The following is an 18,814-nucleotide window of genomic DNA, read 5'->3' on the forward strand; positions in this document are numbered from 1 at the left end:
AACTTGTGACCTGGTGGTTATGACGAGGACAGGTCACGTCAGGAGCGTTTCACCAGAGAACAGGTTCTCCAACAGCTATTCTCCCAGCAACCATCCTCTGAACCCGAAGAGGACGCGAAAGAGCCAGACCGAGAAGCAGACAGAAAAGCAGACCGAGAAGAAGACAGAGAGGACGGAGACGACGACGGCGACGGTGACGAAGACGACGACGGTGACTATGAAGATGACGACAGTGACGAAGACTACGACCCAGTGGGTGATGCTTCTGCAGATTCTTCATCCTTGGAAGAAGAAGAAGAAGAAGAAGGAGGACAAGACCACAGCGACACCACCACCACCACCGGACTCGTGGAAAGAGAGACCTTCCCGTCAAGAAACAGGGAAATAACATGGTCCTCGAGGGCGTACGGCCGAGAGGAGGGCCACTGCTCCTCCTCCTCCTCCTCCTCCTCCTCCTCCTCTTCCTCCTCCTCTGCTGCGGCTCAAAGCGGGGTCCCCGGAAGCCGAGCGGCGGACGCTCAGAACGGAACCAGGGGTTGCGGGTAGTGCTCGATGTAATGGAGGGACTGCACGGTCGTAACGTCACGTGCGACAATTACTTCACCTCCTACGAACTCGCGCGGCAGCTCCTGGAGAGGAAGCTCACCGTGGTCGGCACGGTTCGGAAGAACAAGCCCGAGCTCCTGACCGGGCTGCTCGCGGTCAAGGGAAGAGAGGTGTTCTCATCCAAGTTCGCATTCACGCCCACCGCCACTCTGGTGTCCTACATCCCAAAGAAAAACAGGAATGTGGTGCTCCTGAGCACACGGCACCCTGAGGCCGACATCAGCGACCGCGAGGACGGGAAACCGGTCATCGTCCTGGACTACAACCGCAACAAAGGTGGCGTGGACAACCTAGACAAGGTGATTGGAACGTACAGCTGCAGGAGGATGACCGCGTGCTGGCCCCTGGTCGTCTTTCACAACATTCTCGATGTCTCTTCCTACAACGCCTTCGTGATGTGGAGAGAGATCAACCCAGACTGGATGCCGGGCAAGCGGAACAAGCGGAGGGTGTTCCTAGAGCAGCTGGGAAAGGCTCTCGTGACTCCGTTCATCGCACGAAGGGAGCGCATCCCCCGCACGGACGCGTCCGCCGCGGTTGTGAAGGCTGTAAAAGCCGCCGCCGCACAGAGAGCTCTTGACTACGACGCTCGACCCGAGTGTCTGGCCTCCTCCATAGCCCTAGCAGCAGCCCCGCTCGGGGCGAGTAAGAGGAAGAGGTGTCAGATATGCCCCAGGAAAAAGGACTGTAAAACTCACACCGTGTGCCGCGGGTGTAACAAATATATCTGCAAGGGCTGCTCACTTGTCTATTGCCCTACGTGTGCGTCCTAATATGGGGTGGGCTATGTGAGGGGGCCAACAGCCGGGGGAAGCAGGGACAACACAAGGGTTAAGAAAATTGTGGCGTCCATCATTGTTCTCGTGAACACAGTAAACATGGCCCCATTTGAAGGCAGCACGTGTCAGAAAAAGATGCTACATTCCAAAAGGCATAGTCCAGTCAGTGCACTAACACGTAGTGCACCACTGGAAATGAGGATTGTAACATTTTTCTAATAGACAGTAAAGATGGACAACACTCATCCAATTTCTCCCACTATCCAGAAATTATGCAAAAATATCCCTGATACGAATGCTGCTATCTATTGCATTCGATGCATTAGCGATGTGCTGGAGCCACAGTAGCACTGTACCAGCAATACACCCATTCAACCAATCACTAGTCAGTCTCAGCTGTCAATCATGGAATTTTTATAGCATGAAATAAATAATTCTATCGAAAGTTACAGGGCAACGAAAATTACAGGGAAAATTTGCACTTGAAAATACATCAGTGTGATAACAACTACATAAAATGAGATAAACCATCTTTGAATAAAAAATATAACGTGAATTTTTACTTTTAACTTTGGTCCATCTCCCCAAGGAGAAGGCAGGATTTATGACCTATACTTCAGCCAGCCAACAGGTGGCGATAGAGACCCTTTGGCTTCACTGTCCGGAGGGGGCATAGTGCTACCCTTAAAAAGCCCACGATTAAAGAGCCACCAGCTCACGGTTCAAATCGATTTTCTCCACTCAGCGACGCACTCGTTGAGAAGCAAACTCTGGTCATTGGTGACTCGGTTCTGAGAAACGTGAGGTTAGCGACACCAGCGACCATAGTCAATTGCATCCCAGGGGCCAGAGCCGGCGACATCGAATCTAAACTGAAGCTGCTGGCTAAAACTAAACGTAAATACAGTCAGATCGTAATTCACGTCGGCAGCAACGACTCCCGGCTTCGCATGTCGGAGGTCACTAAAGTTAATGTTGAGTCGGTGTGTGCTTTTGCAAAAACAATGTCAGACACAGTAATTTTCTCTGGCCCTCTCCCTAACACAACAGGTGATGACATGTTTAGCCACATGTTGTCTTTTAACCGCTGGCTGTCGAGGTGGTGTCCTGTAAGTGGTGTGGGCTTTGTAGATAATTGGCAAACTTTTTGGAGGAAACCTGTTCTTGTTAGGAGAGACGGCGTTCATCCCACTTGGGATGGGGCATCTCTCTTATCTAGGAATATTACCCAGTCTATAAAATGACAACCCAGAGTTGGGACCAGGACGCAGAGCTGCAGTGCTACACACTTCTCTGCGCTCCCTCTGGATCAGTCACACAACCACAAACCCATAGAGATTGTGTCTGTCCACCGTCCCGTTAAATTATTTAAATCAAACAATAACAGAGGGAGAATTCCACAAAAAAATCTAATACAAATTAACACAACCTCTGCAACAACTCAGGAAACAAAGACTTTCAAATGTGGTCTTTTAAACATAAGATCATTGTCATCAAAGGCTATTTTAGTTAATGAACTAGTCTCAGATCACAACATTGATTTATTGTCCCTCACTGAGACGTGGCTGCATCCTGATGAATATGTCAGTCTAAATGAATCTACTCCCCCCAGTCATGTAAATTCACACGTTCCCAGAGAATTTGGCAGAGGAGGTGGAGTTGCTGCTATTTTTAACTCCAGTCTATCAATTAATCCTAAACCTGAACTAAGCTACAACTCATTTGAAAGTCTTGTTCTTAGTCTTCCACACCAATCCAAGAAACACCAACAGCCAATCATATTTGCTGTAGTTTACCGTGCTCCTGGGGCTTATTCTGAATTTTTGAGTTTTTATCAAACCTAGTCCTAAAGACCGATAAAATTATTATTGTTGGTGACTTTAATATTCATGTTGACAATAATAAAGATAGCCTTAGCATAGCATTTATTTCGATATTAGACTCAATAGGTTTCAGTCAGTGTGTACACCAACCTACTCATTGTTGTAACCACACACTTGACCTTGTATTATCATACGGTGTCAAAATTGAACATCTAACGGTACTTCTGCGCAATCCAATTCTATCAGACCATAATTTAATAACCTTAAATTTTTCACTATCAGAATATATGCCACTAATAATGAACTCATTCTCTAGATGTTTACCTGATAGTGCTGTAGCTAAATTTAAGGAAATAATTCCAATTACATTTAAACCCGTACTATCCGTCGATATAAACAACAAATTCATTAAAAACCCTAGCTCCACTGAAATTGACCATCTCGTCGATAGCTCTGTAAAGTCATTACGATTAAAATTAGACTCAATAGCGCCTCTAAAAAAGAAACATATAAAACATAGTAAATTAGCTCTGTGGTATAATTCCAAGACACATGAGTTAAAACAAGTATCAAGAAAACTAGAAAGGAAGCGGCACTCCAGCAACCGTGTTGAATATCTCCTAGACTGGAAGAATAGTGTTAAAGCATATAAGAAGGCCCTCCACAAAGCAAGAGCTGCCTACTACTCAAAACTAATAGAAGAGAATAAAAACAACCCCAGGTTTCTCTTCAGCACTGTAGCCAGGCTGACAGAGAGTCACACCTCCACCGAACCCAGTATTCCTCGATCCCTAAATAGCAATATCTTTATGAATTTCTTTAATGATAAAATTCTAACTATTAGAAATCAAATCAAACATCTCCTGCCCTCAATTGGCACTAATACCCTACCAAGAACAGAAATCTCAGAAACAGCTGAGAATCCTACCAATTATTTAGACAGCTTCTCTCTGATCACCCTTGATCAGCTGACCAAATTAATCTCATGTTCTAAACCAGTGGTCACCAACCTTTTCGAGCCCAAGATCCCTTTTTAATTCCAAACGTAAGCCGAGATCTACCACCCTGATATCTTCCAAAACACCCACTTAGGAGGGTCATATTTATTATTTTTTGCAATTTCTGTTAAAGGCTGAATGTACAAAAAATAAATATACACAAAGAAGGGCAGTTGTGCAACTTTTTCTATTCAATGACAATATTCAAATTAATATCAATTCATATTTACAATGCAAAATATGTAGCTTCTCAGTTCCACATCATGTTTTGCAGAGGAGCTGCTACTGCAGCACAATGTTTTTACATATAGGCTTTGATTTGAATATGGCCACAAATATGATTATTGCCTTGTATGAAAGAAGTCCCTTGTGCATCTTTAAACAGATGCACAAGCGGACGGCATCTTTCCGCTCCTGCAAATATTTCACAATAAAAAAAACTTTTTAAACAAGGGAATGGATATCATTAACAAACTCTGGAGTGCTTTTATTTTTGAAAAGGCTTACAGAAAGTGTTGCAACCATTTGTTTGTGACATAAATTCATCAGATAAGCATTAAAACTCAGGTGAAAGATCATTTTCTCTGTGTATACTGCTGTGAACCAAAATGTGTATCTGTCTATGACACAAATGACACTTTCCGAACACGTTTCAAAGTAAAAGCACTCCAGCGTTTCACCTTCTGAATCCACTCATTTGTTCCAACGGGGCTTTGATTGTTATCGACAGACCGAAAGATGCGCATCTTCATACCGTAGAGTCCTGACATCTAGTCTCGTACATAATCCGACTTGTATTGAAGGAAATGCAGGAGATAAACCTGCAGCTCAGACGCCAGTAGCAGACACACAGCGCGTGTGAAAAACAGACAACCGACACACAGCTGATCTGCGGAGCGACGTCAGCCAGTGAGTCCAGAGAGTTCGGGGATCGACAGTGAAGACTGGGAGATCGACCGGTAGATCGCGATCGACGGGTTGGCGACCACTGCTCCACATTGTGCCGCTTTGCCGTCGCAACAGTTGCCCCGCAAATGAGACACACACATTTTTCTTTCACTGTCGTAAAAAATAACTCTTCCTCCCAATCATTATGAAAATAGTATGTTTTCTTTCGCTTTTCTGTCATGTTTTCTTTAGTTTGGGGGGTAAAAAACACCTCTAGCTCGCCATCGTTGCTGCTCCCGCCAGCTTGTCTCAGCATAGAGTGAGATGGCGGTTTAACTTTTTTTTAAATTTCAAATTTCAGTTTTTCTTTTTTTTCTTCATATTTTCTTTTTTTAATTTAGAGCATGCCTTGCGGGCGACTCGCGGGGCCCGTGCGGGCGACCAGGTGCCCATGGCACCGTGTTGGCTACCTCTGTTCTAAACCAACAACTTGTATCTTAGATCCCATTCCTACAAAATTACTTAAAGAAATTCTGCCCCTAATTGATAGTTCGTTACTGAACACAATCAATCTGTCATTATCATCAGGATATGTACCACAGTCTTTTAAAATAGGTGTAATCAAACCCCTTCTCAAAAAACCCACCCTGGACCCAGAGGTTTTAGCCAATTACAGACCAATATCTAACCTCACCTTCCTGTCTAAAATCCTAGAAAAATGTTGTAGCCAATCAGCTGTGTGAGTTTCTCCAGGAAAATAATATATATGAAGACTTTCAGTCGGGGTTTAGAGCTAATCATAGTACAGAGACAGCCTTGGCAAAAGTCACTAATGACCTTCTAATAGCTTCAGATCAGGGGTTTGTGTCTGTCCTCGTTCTGTTAGATCTTAGTGCAGCATTCGACACAATTGACCATCACATTTTATTACAGAGACTAGAACAGTTAATTAGCATTAAAGGAACCGCCCTAAACTGGTTTAAATCATATTTTTCTGATCGCTCCCAATTCGTGCAAATTAATGATGAGTCATCTGTGCGCACCAAAGTTAACCATGGTGTTCCACAGGGCTCTGTGCTCGGCCTAATTTTATTCTCATTATATATGCTTCCACTCAGAAACATTATCAGGACACACTCGGTAAATTTCCACTGCTATGCGGATGACACCCAGTTATACTTGTTAATAAAACCTGAACAAAGTAAGCAAATAACTAAACTCCAAGCATGTCTCAAGGACATAAAAACCTGGATGACCCGCAATTTTCAGGTAAAACAGAGGTTCTAATACTTGGCCCTAAACACCTTAGAGATACATTATCTAATGATATAGCTGCACTAGACGACATTGCCCTTGCTTCCAATGAAACAGTCAGGAACTTGGGAGTGATCTTCGATCCTGATTTATCCTTTAATTCACACTTAAAACAAATTTCTAGGACCGCCTTTTTCCACTTGCGTAATATCTCCAAAATCAGACATGTCCTTTCTCAAAAGGATGCAGAAAAACTAGTCCACGCCTTTGTTACATCCAGACTTGATTATTGTAATTCCTTATTATCAGGCTCCAGCAGTAAGTCGTTAAAGACTCTGCAGCTTGTCCAAAATGCCGCAGCACGTGTCCTGACAAGAACCAAGAAAAGAGACCACATTTCTCCAGTATTAGATTCACTACACTGGCTTCCAGTTAAATCTAGAATAGAATTTAAAATTCTCCTCCTCACCTTCAAGGCCCTTAATAATATGGCACCATTATATCTTAAAGAGCTGATAGTACCTTATCAACCCACTAGAGCACTGTGCTCCCAGAATTCAGGCTTACTTGTCGTCCCTAAAGTCTCTAAAAGTAGAGTAGGAGCCAGAGCTTTCAGCTATCAAGCTCCTCTCCTGTGGAATCATCTCCCACTTTCAGTTCGGGAGGCAGACACCATCTGTATGTTTAAGAGTAGGCTTAAAACCTTCCTTTATGATAAAGCTTATAGTTAGAGCTGGTACAGGCTTGTCTTGGACCTGCTCTTAGTTATGCTGCTATAGGTCTAGAAGGTCGGGGGACACATGACACACGGAGCTTCTCTTTCCAGCTTCTCCTTCCTCTTCTCAATCGTTATCACATAAAAGTAATTCATATCCCATCAATACATGTTACTGACTTGACTTCTTCCCCGGAGTCCCTTTGCCTTATCGCTCGCAGATCCAGGGCCGCAGCTGTGGCCACATCATGGATTAGGATCTGTGGATCACGTATTAGAGATCGTAATGGTGGATCCAGTATGGCGGATTCTGCATCGTGCTGGCTGATCATGATAATAAAGGCGGATCCTTTATCGTGTTGGCATCGGATACTGGTGGTGGACCACGACCGAGGTGGCAGCTGATGATGGATCCTAATGGCGGCAGTGGACAATGACTGTGGACTATAGTGGCATCCGATCTTGATGGTGGATCATGATCTTGCTGGCTGCTGACCATAGACTATGATTGCAGCAGGACTGCTCGATACATAGTATTTCTCCTCAGACACTTGACCATTAATGACATTAATCCACCAATTCACTGACCTTGTTCTCCTTTACACGTGGCATCTATTGCACTTCTGTCCATCCTGGGAGAGGGATCCCTCACATGTGGCTCTCTCTGAGGTTTCTACCTTCTTTTTACCCTGTTAAAAGGGTTTTTTAGTAGTTTTTCCTTACTCTTGTTGAGGGTTAAGGGCAGAGGATGTCACACCTTGTTAAAGCCCTATGAGACAAATTGTGATTTGTAAATATGGGCTATACAAATAAAATTTGATTGATTGATTGATTGACCTTTGGGGAAAGGTCATGTCCTCCATCTTTGTATACAGTCTATAGTTTTTTTATCGTTCCCTGCCATCATACCTGCCAGCAGCTTTGCTCATTTGACATAAAAGCAAACAGTTGACTTTCATGCGTGTTCAAAATAGCAAGTGAAGAATGGAAGTGAGACACAGCAGACAAGTTTCGATGAAAGAAAGCACGGTGACATCTGATTTGCAGTAGTTATATCGGCCATTAAGGTCAGAGCAGTCAGCTCATAACTTAAAACTTAAAAAAAACTAACATTTATTATTTCGGGTCAGACAAATAATATTAATTAAATATCAAAATCCAGTTCGGCCCGTGACCCGTTCTTTCATTCCCTATTTTTGCTCTGAGCAAAAAATCCAAACTACTAAAAACAAACCGTTGTTCAGTTTACACACGCATACTCACCAAGCGCTTTATCTTGAATATCTTACTAACACTGATTTGGGCCAGCGTTTAACCTTGAGATTCTGCTCTGTGTTCACATGACTGCATTCCACCATTTTTGCACATTTGTCACTTGCACATTCTTGCTGCCAATCTCCTGTTCAACCACATCACAGTGGTCCCCCTGGATTCATATTTGATGTCAGTAGAGCAGTGGGGAGTAGGGTTGAGCCGAATACTCAGATGAAACGAGTATCCGGTACAGAAAGTGTACTTTTACAAGCAGGAGTACCAATCCGAGTAAAATGTGTCAATATCCATTCTCGTGATGAATTAACATCCTCATTGGATAGCTGTGTCCACATCATTCCTTGATAGGCCAGCCACACACAGAGCTCTTCCCCTACACAGAGCCTATAGAAAGTTCCACACGTCACAATCATGTCGTTGTCACAGCCACTCTGTCCACAGGGATACTAACGTCATTATCTATGATATTCTCAGCGTCCACTGGCCGAGTCAGAGTGCACCATGCCCGGCATGTTGAGTATGAAAACCTTAACACTGCATGTGTTGTGTTCATTGAGTCACTGAAGTTTATTTACTGAAGTTTATAAAAAACTATAAAAAAATAGCTCTCTTACTCTTGTCATCAAAAACATTGATCTGAAGCTCAATTCTAAGGCTGTTCTGTAAATAGTTTTCTAATAAACAATAAATATAGCAACTTCTGATCAAACCATATCTGTGTCAGGCTTAAAATACCAACTTTGCTGAACTTTTGGAATGTGTACAGATGCACACACAGGCAGACAAAAATGTACGCTATAAAAAATTGCCCTATGTCACCTATGCCAGGAGCCGCCCCTGGCTCTGTGTGTGGCTGGCCTATCAAGGAATGATGTGGACACAGCTATCCAATGAGGATGTTCATTCATCACGAGTATGGATATTGACATATTTTACTCGGATTGGTACTCGTAAAGCAACATTATCTGTACCGGATACTCGTTTCAACCCTAGTATTTACAGACATTGTAAATGTGACGAGCAGACACAAACACACACAACATTGATTATTGTGATAGTCCTACGTTAACATTTTTGAGAATGCTTTAGGAAAGTTAGGCAAACCAGTGCAACCAATGTTAAGGACTGAGTATCTGGAGCCCTGATACAAAAAGTTATGATATCAGTTATTTTTATGCACTAGTTTCTCAAAACAGAGGTAAATTCTTTACCCTAAAAAATCATAAAAAAACCTTTGGAAACCTAATTTTTACTGTGCAGTTGTCATGGTGGGAATTATTAGAGTGTGACACATTTAAGACCTTGATTGACAGCCAGTGTGAAGGAGAGCATCTTACAAAAAAAATGCAGGTAAAAATGGATGATTACAAGAGTCTTACACTAATACAGTAAGATTACAGGTGTGCCTTGCGATTTTGTCTTGGCCTTGGATGTGCTGCTGCTGTAGAGGACACTGAAGTTCACATCACAGGAGCAGAATGGAGGCATTATCTGTTTTTTTTCTGTTTTTTACGTTTGAAGTTGATCAGTTACTTAAATTGTATTGGATTTGGCTGCAACACTGTTTACTCCTGAGACTCCAAATGTGTTTTGTGGACTCAAACCCTTCACCCACCTTTCCATCAGCATAGTGGTGACATGATAATGAGTGAATTTTCATTTTTCTATGAACTATCTCTTTAAGGCAGGTTGGCTCCTTGGATTCATGATGTTGATGCTAATCTGTGTGACTCAAATGAAACCTTGGTTAATCAGACCATTTTTTTCCGATCCTCAATTAATTAATACAAAGATAAATGATGAAGTGAATCTGTGCCTGTTGCAGCCTCTGGATTCTGCTCTTGCCTGACCATCCCACACACTCTTCTGCTGTTAAAGACCATCTGCTTCAAGGTTTGACATGTGGTGCATTCTGAGATGCTTTTCTGCTTGGCTCCATTGTAATGAGTGGTTATCTCAGTTATCTCAGTTACCATAGCCTTACTGTCAGCTTCAGGCCGGCATTTCTGCTTGCAGAACTGCTGCTCACTGAATGTTTTTCTTTTCACACATACCTTCAGATAATGTATATTATGATTTGACACTTTACAAATATAATTGTATTGAAGGGAAACTCTGGAAAGTGTTTGGAAATAGTAGTATAGTAGTATAGAATATATTTTGTACATTAGGGTCGGGCAGATCACCATATAATTAAACAGTAGAACATGATAAAATCATCTGTTTGATCAAAATCTATGTTGATTAGTATGATGGATCTTGATAGTCAGTGTGTTTTGTAGTTCCTATCGATGCATAGAAGAGGTTTTGATGTGGTACCATAACTTTTGTGTTACTTTTTAGCTTGACTGCAACAGCGAGGCAGCCCTAGAAATGCAAATGGCCATGACTGACCAGTGATTAAGTCGTACCATTGGCCAGTCAGCCTAGAGTTGGGGTTTCCCCATTGGTTGTAGTTTACGTCTTCCAAGATGGTTTATTCACCTAATCTCGGGAGGATTAATCTGTCCGTCTGTTACTAATGAACAGTTTAGTGTCACTTTGTGTCCTCTCTCAGATCTCCTGTCCTGTCTGTGTTAGTCTATAAATAGCACTCTACAGTCTTCAAAGAGCAGATGACCTTTAGGTGCAGGACAGGATGTGACCTGATAAATCCATATATACAGAATGAGCACTTGTAGGATAAAGTGTCTTTTTCCATGATAAAGATGAGTTGGCCTGGTTGGGTGGATGAAAAACACATTTTTCACAGAGGGGACAAAAGTAGAATTTGAAGATGAAAAATTTAACATTTTATTTTTGAGAAAAGATGATATGAAAATGCATTTACACATATACATATGTCATATATCCCTTTCGTGTTTGGCACCTGAATCCTCTTCCCTGCTGCAGCTTTGGCGACAACAGCACTAAAAAGTGAACACTCTCAGAGCTTGGTTGAATACAACAACATATTGTCTGAATAGTAATCCTTTTTTTTTTACACTGCTGAGGTCAGACTAACACTTCTTATTAGGACAGAGAAATGTATCTTCCTTTGGTAGCCTCTGAGAGATACTTCCAACCCTGACGACAACACCAACAGCCTCTGAACTACCAACCTACATGCTGAACATAGTGTAAAAGATGAATTGCACAGTTGATGTGCGTCTTTTACTGTTTTTGTGGTGTTGGTTCTTTTATTAGCCATTAGCCAGGCCCATTACCCATTTTAAGGCATTGATCACCTCCACACGTACAAATACCCCATCAAAAAAGGTTCCCCGTGACAGTACTTGGTCGGTCTTGTGATTGGTTTAAAGAAATACAAACCAGCCAGTGCACATTTTCCCGTATGAAAGAAAGATAGTGGCTGCAACAGGACTGTTCTCCAGAGCTGATTCAGCACAGTGGAGAATTGCTTTTATAATATTAATTGCAACTTTTTTTTGCAACTCTGCGACCCGTGCGTCTCCTGCTCTGACAGGCCAAAACGTCCAGTTTGTAAAAAAAGTTTTTTTCTTTGTGTGATTCAACCCATTTTGTTTAGGATATTTCATGCTTACAGCAAAAATATACATTATATAAACACCATATCAGCCTTTTCACCTCAGCTGTAACACTGGTTCAAACTGAAAGATAATCACATATCCATAAAACAAATGATGGGATAATGAGAGCTAACTCTGCTGCAGATAAAGGCATTCAAATTATTAACTCGAAGGAAGTTATGTTTTCACCCATTTCCATTTGTTTGGCTTGTTATAAGCAAGATTAAACAAAAACAACTGAACTATGAAACTTGGTGGATGGATGGGACATTTTCTTTCAGTTTCTATAACATTGCAAGAAAGGGTTTAGAGAATAATCCATGAATCTCGATTTAAAAAATCAGGTATGTTTAGGAGATTTTTGAAAAAAATCCAGATGTAGTGAAATTAAATGTGTTTTATAAGGCATCTGTTGGGCCTTGGCAGATGTATGCACTCTACTGAGCCATTTTAGTTTCACAAAGCTTCTATAGAACTACTGAGCTGAACAAGAGAGAAAACAACTAAATTTTGAATTCAAGACCAAACTGACGACCATGACAAGCAGCATCATAACTTCATGCTGTTTTTGCTCGGAGGGGCATATGTAATCTTTACCAGTGATGACATATGAAACAATCCCTGCAGCATGATACTACAGGTACTGTTGGTTGAACATCCAGTGAGCCCGGTCCTGGGACACACACGCGTCAAGGTCTCACGTGGTCTCATCAGTCCACTGGCCCACTAGGACAAAGTCCCAGTTAACTTAGCAACTCACTTGTTGGGATCCACTAGCAAACCATCTTCTTAGCTGTGACCTCTGTAGAAAAGGATAATAGCTGTGTTGCACCATCCACTTATAACCATGCTCTACCAGACATAAACTGCTGACAGCTATGGCACGAGTCAATGGTACGAATGTGTGTATTGTATAAGCTAGCTAGCAGAAATGATGTTCCCTGCTTAGTGTTTTAGCGGTTAGCTTGCCAGCTACAGTCGTTTAAAATCACCTCTTCTGCGAGGATGTGTGGATGAACTTCACTGACCAATTCCTGGTGCTAGTTAAGATTAAGAGATTAAGGGGTTGATTGTTTGGGAAGTGTATCTTTAGGTTCTTTTACGCATTCAAACAAATGGCTAATGATGTCATTTTGTTGGTGTGAAAAAGACATGTAGGCTAAAGTACAAATACATTTCAAGCATGGAAGGTTTAGGATTAAAAAATACTATATACCCTTTATCAGTTTTCCAATTCCACATGCTTCATCAACATATCTGACATGACGATCTTTGCAGCGCAAGTATCAACACATATCATGGTTCTCAACAGGGATGCTCTGCACTAAATCATTGACGGGATCCCAGACAGCAGCTGCTTGAAATAAATTCATAACTCAAAATGTTTGTCTTCCCATTGTGTGAATAGTTCTGCAAATGAATAGTACTATACTCATGATCCTGTTGATTCTTGGAACACTAGTGGTATTAACACTTTTGAGATTCTGTGATCTGACGAGACAGAAATCAGGTATTTTCGATAATGGTGACAGCAGTCTCTGTATCCATAATAATAATAAATACATACAGATATGATAAAAAAACATTATAAGATGTTTTAGAATTATTCCAGAATTTCACAGGCTGGTGTCAGCTGTCTTCATCTTACGAGTGCTGACAGAGTTGGGTAGACTTGCAGTGTCAGGCTGGCCGTCCCTGCAGAAGAACACAGCGGGGTTTTTACAGGCCCACATTGCCACCTCTCCTCCTTTTCCAGGACTTGAACTGGAGATCCGGCTGTTATGATTCACCCCCACGCGACTTACGTAGCGGTCCCTAATCCTCTCCGCTTGATTAAGCCGACTCTCACGGTTCTGGGTTTGGCTGGAAAGGTACGTAGCAATATTTCTGGTCCGATAACCCTCCTCTCTGCTCCGTCCAAGTAACATGGATATATTGGGGTTCCTCAGGGCGTAGATCAAAGGATTGATAGCTCCATTTGCCCAGGCGAACCAGATGGCCACTGTGTCCATTGCAGGGTTGAATTTGTAGTCTCCCATTGCTGTAACCAACCCCATTAAACAATATGGCCCCCAACAAAAAATGATGAAAACAATCATAATGAGAACTGTGGTGGCTGTTCTCATTTCACTGTAAAATCGCAATAAGTAAGCGTATGTGGTCACTGGCCTGACTCGGATCTCTGAGAGCCGCACTGTCTTACAGATGTTATAGTGACAAAAACACATGAGGGAGAAGGGTAGTAAATAACAAATAACGATCAGACAGATGCTGTAAGACGTCCCCATGCGTGAAGTCCCAGAGTGGAACACATACATACAATGGTAGAACCCTCTCTTATGGATTTCTATAGGTGTCCGAACTAGTAGGTACCAAGGTAAAGAGAAAATGACAGCAGTCACCCACACAGCTATCAACAACTGAGTTGCTTTCTGGCGCCCTATTTTAGCCTGTGGCTGTCTAACTATGGCATAGTACCTGTCAAAGGAGATCAGAGTCATAGTCAGGGTGGAAATGATACCAAAGCAGGTATTGAAAAAGCCATTGGCCACACAGAAATGATCCCCGAACATCCAGATGCCGTCCTTACTGAAGAGCATGACGAAGGAGAACGGCAGACATAGAACAGCTGTGAGGAAGTCGGACAGTGACAGCGACATGATGAAGGCGTTGGTCACCGTTCGAAGTTGCCTGTGTTTGATGATAACGATGACGACTGCAGAGTTACCGAGGCAAGAGAGAAGGAAGATGGAGAGGAGCACCAGGGCCTGAGCTGCCACTGTGATGCCCTGAAGGACAGAGTTGCCCTCTGCGGTACTCAGCAGTGCCGGGGTCGATGCCTGGTGGGTTTGACTGAGCTTGTTCCCTCTTTCGTCTCTGAAGGCCGATAGGTTTCCTATGGTTCCCACTGTGGCCTCTGCGGTGGCGGTTACTAGGCTGGTCACTATGGAAACAACCCTAAAGAACCATAAAAGAAAGAGAAATCATTGTGCAATCAACAAAGTCTGGGCACAATATGTTTTCACAACTGCCAACAGCGCCTCATGTAAATCCCAAAACTTAAACATTGTCATAACGGCTGGGTGTTGATACTAATCATCAAATACTAGTGTGATGCAGTACCAGACTATCTCTAAGGTACAGTGCACTTAATAGCCAAATTAAATACACTATGAAATGATGGCAAAAAATTAAATATTAACATATATAAATATTAATATATATTAAATATAATTAAAATTATAAATCATCTGATCAAAGTGTGTGGCAAGCTTTTGGTAGCTGACAGTTTCTACACAAACTTCTGCAGACACAATCAAAACAGTATCAATGTTTGACACCTGGTTATTCTGTGTTTTCCAGAAGCAGCTACTTCTAGGAGCAGTTTTTCACATTATCAATGATCGAACCAAGGTCCCCAGTGTGTTGTTAATGTGTTTATTGTAATAGCTAACTTTTTTAATAAAGTGCAATGAAAAAGGTTGTCGTTCCTTTTGAATGAATAAAATTAAATTTTATAATCACTAATACTAACGTCAAAATTAACTACGTCATCACTCAAACATTATATCGTTGGAGGTGAAGACTACAAGAAATCGTTCCTCTTCTTTTCTTCTTCTATTGTTTAATGCTGTCTCATCTTCCTTCAAATGGTCCAAAAGTAAAAAAAAACTAAAAAGAAATTCCACAGCAAACTATGTGAACTGTGATTTTTATCTGGACCAAGACCACCTTTTTTGGTCAGACCAAATTTTGGTCCGTTTGTCCACACTTGTCTGAGGCCCCTTTATTTTGGTTCGGACTGAACTGTAAAGTCAGTCTAGACCAGTAGCTATCTATCCATGTAGCAAGATGGTGTCCTGGTTCTTAATACTGCCTACAAAGCCCAGATTGGTAATAGGTCAATTACCACATACCTGTTTGAATCACTAAACAAAGCAGAAATGAGGCCAGTGTACATGAATTTTTAAGAGGGACTACGAAAAGAATAAATGTGATCAGAGAAATTTGACTCCTGCAAACCATTAGTGTACTTGTACCTTGGTGTCACATCTGAAATTAAATGTGTGTGAATAGAAAACTAGAAAAAGTGGTTTGTACATACATAAAATGTATACGAGCTTTAATATCCCACCACCCTTATTCTCCTGGTAATTGTATCTCAGCTGATATGAGCTTAGTTTGGCGGTATGATTGAAAATGTTTTTGTCAGCTCCAGGAAATGGTGCGGATAGCGGAGGTGCCAGTTAGCAGGTGCCCCTTTGTTGCTGCAATATAACAACTTGCTTCTCTCTACTCACACAAATGTAACTTTCATTTCTCAGACAGCTGGATGAATGGATGGACTGAGTAAATTACCTCGGCACAACAGGTGAGGGAGTCACCAGCTGGTCGGTGAAGCTTGGCCGGGAGTCTTCAGCGGTGTAGTTGCTGCCCCACAGGGCCGTGCTAACAGTCGACTCCATCGATAATGTGCAAAAACAACACAACAAAACTCATCCCCGATCTCACATGCGTCCAGTCCGAATATTGTCTGTCAGTTTTGGTTTCCTGGATTCACACATAGCTGCTGGTAGGTGACTCCTCCTCATCCATTTGCAGTTTTAATTTTTTCTCCATACTCATCAACAGAAAACACGAGCAAGTCTGTGGTAATAGTCAAAGAGGGACCTATTAGGTTAGTTTGAACTATCTGTCATTGTGTGACATTAGTTTAAATGTAGGATTAGAATAAAAGTGTCTGAGATCAAAGTATACAGTGTAATGTCTGGCACTTTTTGGAATGATATGTACCAATGTTCTACACTATTGTTGAATTTGATGTTGTATCAGCTGCTGGCTGTTCATTTTGTCTGTGCCACATTATTTCCCTGTGGCACTTTTTTTACTAAAGCTCTGAGAATATCACAGGTCACTGGCCCCAGGAGCTTTTCATACAAAATACCATGTGTTCTGATTCAGCAACTGTTTCACATTAATTCAATGTCATATATGGAGCTTACAACAATAATAGGGTGGATTAGATTGATGTTTGTTTTGCATCTCAAGTCTCTTGGTGGAAATAGATTTATAATTCCATAAACATACACTTTGAAACTAAATGAATCACCTTCAGCAGTTATTAGTCTGATACAATGTGAAATGCAGAATTTAGTTCAACCTTTAGCGACACTAAGCTAGTTAGGAATAGCATCAATTTCATGTGTAGCCTAATGCTATGCTAAAGTTTTTTAAATAGAAAAAATAGCCATGTAGACCTCCAGTTCAACAACTCACCTGAATGTTGTGTTATTTGATTACATGCTGTGATAATGTAAGGTCTTACTAAAGCATGCTAAATCTAAAATGCCCGCCATTATTTCTATCTCGTCTCCACACACACAAACTGCGTCTCTCTGTCTCTCTGCTTTCCTGACGGTGCCTGAACGTCTCAGACACAGCAGCAGCTTGTGTATCCAGGAAGAACAACGACGCGTTCACACAAGTCCGTTCGTGTCGCCGCTGAATGTTTGGAACCTGTGCAATCCTTCACGAGAAGAGGAGAGGAGGCTCAGTCCGCCTGTTGTTCTTCTAGCCCATCAACGCCGCGGGAGGAGCAGAGAGAAGAAAAACACGCACACATCGTCAGAGAGCTGCTGCTGCTGCTGCTGCTGCTGCTGCTGCTGCTGCCGCTGCCGCCCTGTTGATCTCTCCCGGAGGAAGAGAACAGCAGCCTCGTCTTGTTTCTCCTCCTTCTCCTCAGTGTCTCCGTCAGGGAGCGGACCTCAGAAGATCACTGGTCCCAGATGTGGAGCAGATTGTGCCTCTCTTCCTGACACTACGATCCCTCTCAGTGGCCACGCCCTCCACACGAACGTGCTCACAGCTTCGTCTGACGTTTAATACAGTTGCCATGGTAACTGGTGATAGATTTGTGTTCATCGGTGTCCCTGTAACATGGTAGACAGTCATTTACAGTGTATGGGTAGGCAGCTATAGCAAAAACACTGTTTACAATGGATATTTCAGACTGCGTCTCACTGGATGTACAAATACGACAGTTTGGTGATTTCATCAGTGGAACAAACCCAGGACATGTTTTCATTATCTGGCTTCACTGAACCTAACACTGACCAGATAACCTGCACTATGAATTATTATCAGTTATGAGCATCCATGTGATGATCTAGTATTTGCACTCAGTAGATTGTACCTCTGCCAAAGCCTAATATTTGACTTTGATATGCACAAGATTGCACCCACTCCTAAATATCAGTCCTCTAAATATGCCTGATTCGTTTCATCACGATCAATGGATCGTTGTTGGAAGGATCAACAACAATGTGGAAAATCTTGCAATGTTAAAGAGTGTTAAAACTAATTCCTAACACCCCCCCGCTCCCAATCCACACAAAATTCAATGGGTTCTCTCCTGACTGATCACTTTATTTATTTTGATGGTTTATTTTTGCCAGTGGGTGTCCTCTCGGCTTTTGTTTTGAAATATTTACACTTCTGCATCATTTGTCTCCATTAATTGGTCAATTCAATATGGAAAGATTCACAAACAATAGTGTTTGCTGTAGCTTTATGTTTAAACAAACAAACTAACAATTTAGTCACTTATTTGTTTTACATTTATGTATGTATTTATTTGTCTTTCTTTTATTGCCATTGTTTTACGCTGTTGTGGTGTTATTAATGCTCAGTGATATATACTGTACACACTATACTGTTGTTTATTCCCTCATTCTTGGACATGGGGCTTTTTTGGGGGGGAGTTGTTAGTATTGGAATATTTTGTGTCATTGTACTGCTCTGCAATGTTCTGAAAATCCAATAAAATATGTTCATAAAAAAAGTGAACTAATGAGAGCTAAACTCTTCATAATCTTTGTCTACCTGTCAAAACAGAAACTATATTGATGACCAAGAAGTCACAAACCATTGAGAAAAATAACATCGATAA

The 18,814-nt window shown here is 41.9% G+C and overlaps 1 protein-coding gene across 2 annotated transcripts; it reads right to left on the bottom strand.

Moving 5' to 3' along the window:
- Positions 1-11,907: 11,907 nt before the first annotated feature.
- LOC117756382 (G-protein coupled receptor 135) lies at positions 11,908-17,496 on the bottom strand. Of its 2 annotated transcripts, XM_034576859.1 has the most exons (3): positions 17,143-17,496; positions 16,225-16,486; positions 11,908-14,823 (listed from the first exon to the last, which is right to left on the bottom strand). In XM_034576859.1, exons 2-3 carry the CDS (start codon positions 16,329-16,331, stop codon positions 13,482-13,484), a joined length of 1,449 nt encoding a protein of 482 aa, XP_034432750.1. In that variant the 5' UTR covers positions 16,332-16,486; positions 17,143-17,496; the 3' UTR covers positions 11,908-13,481. The 2 variants fall into 2 exon arrangements, with proteins under 2 accessions (XP_034432750.1, XP_034432748.1); XM_034576857.1 differs by lacking the exon at positions 17,143-17,496 and having other exon boundaries at positions 16,225-16,512.
- Positions 17,497-18,814: the final 1,318 nt, after the last annotated feature.

The sequence above is a fragment of the Hippoglossus hippoglossus genome, chromosome 22, assembly GCF_009819705.1.
Source record: "Hippoglossus hippoglossus isolate fHipHip1 chromosome 22, fHipHip1.pri, whole genome shotgun sequence".
NCBI lineage: Eukaryota > Metazoa > Chordata > Actinopteri > Pleuronectiformes > Pleuronectidae > Hippoglossus > Hippoglossus hippoglossus.

Coding starts and splice junctions, on each gene's coding strand:
- LOC117756382 (XM_034576859.1), bottom strand. CDS start 16,331: ATGGAGTCGACTGTTAGCACGGCCCTGTGGGGCAGCAACTACACCGCT. Junction 14,824..16,224: donor CCCTCACCTGTTGTGCCGAG/GTAATTTACTCA, acceptor ATGGTTCTTTAG/GGTTGTTTCCATAGTGACCA.